The 4,444-nt window shown below is 64.1% G+C and overlaps 1 protein-coding gene across 1 annotated transcript in view; it reads left to right on the top strand.

Moving 5' to 3' along the window:
- CALM3 (calmodulin 3) overlaps positions 1-4,444 on the top strand; it is an 8,085-nt gene extending 3,641 nt beyond the window's left edge. The window contains exons 2-6 of the mRNA XM_058706669.1: positions 1,014-1,044; positions 3,323-3,466; positions 3,632-3,738; positions 3,989-4,124; positions 4,267-4,444. Of these exons, the coding sequence (XP_058562652.1) occupies positions 1,014-1,044; positions 3,323-3,466; positions 3,632-3,738; positions 3,989-4,124; positions 4,267-4,295 (447 nt within the window). The 3' untranslated portion in view covers positions 4,296-4,444. The remainder of the gene's footprint in view (positions 1-1,013; positions 1,045-3,322; positions 3,467-3,631; positions 3,739-3,988; positions 4,125-4,266) is intronic.

Genomic DNA, 4,444 nt, shown 5'->3' with positions numbered 1-4,444 from the left:
GGCACCTTGTCGGCAGCATTCACCAAAACCAGGGAGAATTCGGGTATTGGCCGCCCGGAGCTAAATGTTGGGACTCTGGCTCCCCCGCCTCCCTGCCCCCAGCTCCTCATCCAGAAGGTCCCCCGGCCTGGCTGATTCCCAGCACACCAGTGCAGAGGCTGGTCCCGGCCTCTCCTCTGCCCTATCCCCAAACCCCGCATGCAGCAAGGGCTGCCTGCCACCGACTGGCCGGTCCCCAGAGTGGCCGGGACTGGAAAGGGTTAAAAACTGCAGCGAAGCTGAAGCCTGGGAAGCTGACTTCAGTCCTCCAGCCTTTGCCTGTGGTGCTGTGCCGCAGCCGGCCGCAGTCCCCTCCCCAACATTTGCCCCTCCTGCCCCTCCAGAAGAAACGGAACAGAGCACAGGACAGGCCAGGGACGCACAGCTGCCGCCTCTGGCCCACCTGGGGTTCTGTCAAGTACTCAGAGCCGTTCAGCACCACCAGTTAGGAGAATTTTTGCCAGTTGGGTCCACTGTGCTCGGACCTGGCACCTCCAAATAGGTGACACAGAAACTAGCGAAGAGCCCAGACATCTTCCCTCTGTCCTACCCAAGGGCTGGCCTGTTTCAGTGTGGAGCCTTCTAGAGCTGCACGGTCGGGCTTCCAGGGCAACTGCTCCCTTCACTCAGCCTCTGGGGCTCCCGGCGGCCGTGCTGTGCCAGCGCGGCTGGTCTGGGGCCCCCCAGCCGCTGTGGCCCCAAGGCACGCTAGGTCGAGACCAGAAGCCCTTGGGTCTGGGCAGCCTACTCAGGGCCCTTGTCGGGCAGCCTGGGTTTCCAGGCCACTTCAGGCCGCAGCTTCCTGAATCACCAGACTTTCTCCCAGACCCCGGCTCTCCTTCGGACCCCGTCAGGCACGTGCCTCCTTTGCCGAGGTCCCTGGGTGCGTGGGCTGGCGTGGGCTGGCGTGGGGAACTGGCCTCACCAGAGGGGGGCTGGCCCAGTGACTGACTTTCTCCTCCTTGCCTTTCCAGGCTGACCAGCTGACCGAGGAACAGATCGCAGGTGAGCTCCCCTCCCCTCCTCCCCCTCGTCCTGCCCCGGGAGGGCCTTCGAGCGCCCGGCCAGGAGTAGCACCCGACAGATGTGCTCGTGTGTTCCCTACGTCGCTTAATGCCGTGCCTTGTGCTTCGAGCGTGGGGAACTGTGGATATTTGCACACCGCACCCCGATTACACCGGCCCCCGTGGTCCTGAGATGCCACGTCTGTGTTCCTCTCCTGAGCTGGAGTCATCCAGGGGGCCTTTGTTGACCCGTGGCTGCAGGGCGAACCCCTCCGTCTGTCCCAGCTCCTGCCAGTTGGGCTCCGAAGGCGAGCCTCCCTCGGGGGCTGCAGAGCTCCCGTCCCACTTTAGGAGCCACCCAGGAGATGGCTCGTCACTCCCACCTCTGCGCTCGCCTGCGCTCCGCACTCCCCTCTGCACGTGCTTGCAGCCACTCTCCTCTGCCAGAAACGGCTTCCCCTCGCCCCTCCTCATCCTTTGGGCCTCCGCTCAGATGTCATCTTGGAGAGGCCTCCCCTAACTCCCAGTCTCAGATCACCTTCCTTTGCTTCCCAGCACGTCACTCCAGGCGCTCCCCTCGTAGCTCTTCTCACTATCTGAAACTATTTTATATCTTTACTACCTGCTGTGTCTCTTGTCACTAGGTGTGAGCAACTTGAATGGGGGGCTTTTTTTGGTTGGGGGGGTCCGTTCTGTATCTTCAGTGCCCAGCACATAGTCAGTGCTCCGTACGTTTTGTTGGCCAAATAGATGAGTAAGCAAATGGTCGTACATCTCCCAGGAAGCCCACAGAAATCCTGGGATCCCATCTCCTTCATTTTTGTGGCCACCTGCCTGACCCCTAAGGCCCAGAAAGGTCACCACTGCAGGAACTTTTGTGTGATTGAGTGGGTCGCTCAGTCTCCCTCTCCCAAGACTGCACTGCCGAGGACAGAAAGCACCTCTCGGTTCATGTCCACGACCGCGGGCCAGCACGAAGTAGACACAGGGGAGGGGCTCACGGAACGGGCCCCTGCAGCTCCCCAGACCCCAGCTGTGCTGTCAGGTCCGGTGGGCCGCGTGATGAGTACTGAATGCCCCACGTCGGAAGTGGGAGGAGGCCAGAGTCGACCTGCCTTCGTCTCCTCCCTCCCCCCGCCAGCCCACAGTCGGTCACGCTTTCAGTTTGGAAATGGCCCCCAGTGGCTGTGGAGACCCGCCAAGGAGAGCTGGGGAACCGCCCTGTTGGGTGATCGTGAGCTCAGGGAGCCCCCATGACCCGCCCCCTGCCCTCCACAGCAACGGCAAGGCCTTGGCGCTGGGACCGGCCTCCCCGGTGTCCCTGGGGAGACTCATCTCCCGGTGGCCCGGAGGTTGGGGGACACAGCTTCTCTCTCGGCTGTGCGCGTGGCTCTCGTGGCACCTGCCACCCACACCCCAGCTCTGCCCTTGTGTGACACGGACAGCACGCTCTCCGCCCCGTCCCCATTAGCAAACTGTCCCCCACGTCACCCCGGCCCACACCCTCTGGGAATAGGCTGCCAGGCATCTGTTCCCCAGGGAGCCCCAGGTGCCGAAATGGGCCCGGTGGGAGGGCGGCAGTCGCGTGCTTCTGTCCCCGCTCCTGATGCATCCCCAGCTGTGGCCTTCCCACTCAGCGCCACTAGCTCTCCATCCCGCTTGGCAGCCGGCCCCTCTCCTTCCATCCTCCGCCCACCCCACGCGCCGTCCGTCCGTCGGCCGCGCCCTGCTGCCGGCCACCCCCTCACCGCGTCACACGTGGCCGCTCCTCCTCGGGGAGCCGGTGGCGCCGGCCCGGGGAACCGGGCCCGCGGTACCAGTCGAGAGGCACGCGGGGCCGGGCAAAGGCATTTTGCAGCCTCCCCTTCCCTTCCCAGCCAGTGGGCCTTGGCCGGCCTACTTCAGATAGAGAGTTTTCTCGGCTCTTGTCCACTCTGTGACTGTAGTCCGTTTCATCATCTGAGAGAGAGGCTGAAGCCAGGGACCAACAAGAACTGTAGAATTCTCGAAGAACAGCCGTCAACCTGTGTTTCCCCCTCTGTCCTCGCTGAGCCCGGTTGGCGGAATGGGTATAGCTTCACCAGTCACAAAGTAGGTGCTCGATGAATGTTGACCGAAGGAAGGGGTCTGCCCTGAGCCCCGAAGCAAGGGGCTCGGACTAGAAGTCTGGCTCGGACTTCTTCAGGTAGGACGGGCTCCCTTGGCCTTCGTCCACGGACAGTTTTCCCCGTGCTCCTTGACCTCTGCTCCGTCCCCTCTCGTCCCCTCTCGTCCCCCAGAGTTCAAGGAGGCCTTCTCCCTCTTCGACAAGGACGGAGACGGCACTATCACCACTAAGGAGTTGGGGACGGTGATGAGGTCCCTGGGACAGAACCCCACCGAAGCCGAGCTGCAGGACATGATCAACGAGGTGGACGCGGATGGTGAGCCCCGTGGCGCGGGCGGACGGCCCCACTCTGGGGCACCTTGCTAGGGGTGGCGGAGGAGCGGCTGCCACCTCTGCCGGGGCTCTGGCGTGGCCTCCCAGGGTCCGGGCCAAGAGCACTCTCGACTCCCTTCCCCCCCCCCCCCCCCCCCCCCGCTTCCAGGGAACGGGACCATTGACTTCCCGGAGTTCCTGACCATGATGGCCAGAAAGATGAAGGACACAGACAGCGAGGAGGAGATCCGAGAGGCTTTCCGCGTCTTTGACAAGGTAAGCGGTCCTTTGCCGGAGTGGCTCTGGGATCCGGCGGAGAGACGGGTGGCTGGGGCCCCGGGTCACCGCTTCCACAAGGCACGGGTCCCGGTGCCGGCTTGCCGCGTGGCCTCGGGAGGCCCCCCCTTCCCCTGCTGAGCGTGGGTGCCTGCCGGTCCCCGCCGCCGTGCTGCCTCTCCCCCTGGGCCCACCCCCCCACCCCCGTCGGAGCCTCAGGTTCGGAGCCCTTCCCCGTCCCCACACCCAGGACGGCAATGGCTACATCAGCGCTGCCGAGCTCCGTCACGTAATGACGAACCTGGGCGAGAAGCTGACCGACGAGGAGGTGGACGAGATGATCAGAGAGGCCGACATCGACGGGGACGGTCAGGTCAACTATGAAGGTGAGCCGACGCCAGGTGCTTGTTCCGGAGCGGCCGCGAGGCGCGGCTTCGGGAACGGGCCCCAGGCCCCTGGCGCCCGGGAGGGCCGCCGGCCCGGCCGCGCTCACCCGCTGACCCCCCCGCTCTCCGTTTCACTCCACAGAGTTTGTACAGATGATGACGGCCAAGTGAAGGCCCCTGGGCAGCTGGTGATGCCCACTCTCGTGATCTCTCTCTTCTCGCGCGCGCGCTCTCTTCAACACTCCCCCGCGTTCCCCGGTTCTAGCAAACACCAGTCGATTGACTGAGAATCTGATAAAGCAACAAAAGATTTGTCCCAA

Source organism: Neofelis nebulosa, chromosome 17, assembly GCF_028018385.1.
Source record: "Neofelis nebulosa isolate mNeoNeb1 chromosome 17, mNeoNeb1.pri, whole genome shotgun sequence".
NCBI lineage: Eukaryota > Metazoa > Chordata > Mammalia > Carnivora > Felidae > Neofelis > Neofelis nebulosa.
This window is presented reverse-complemented; position numbering and strand designations above follow the sequence as displayed.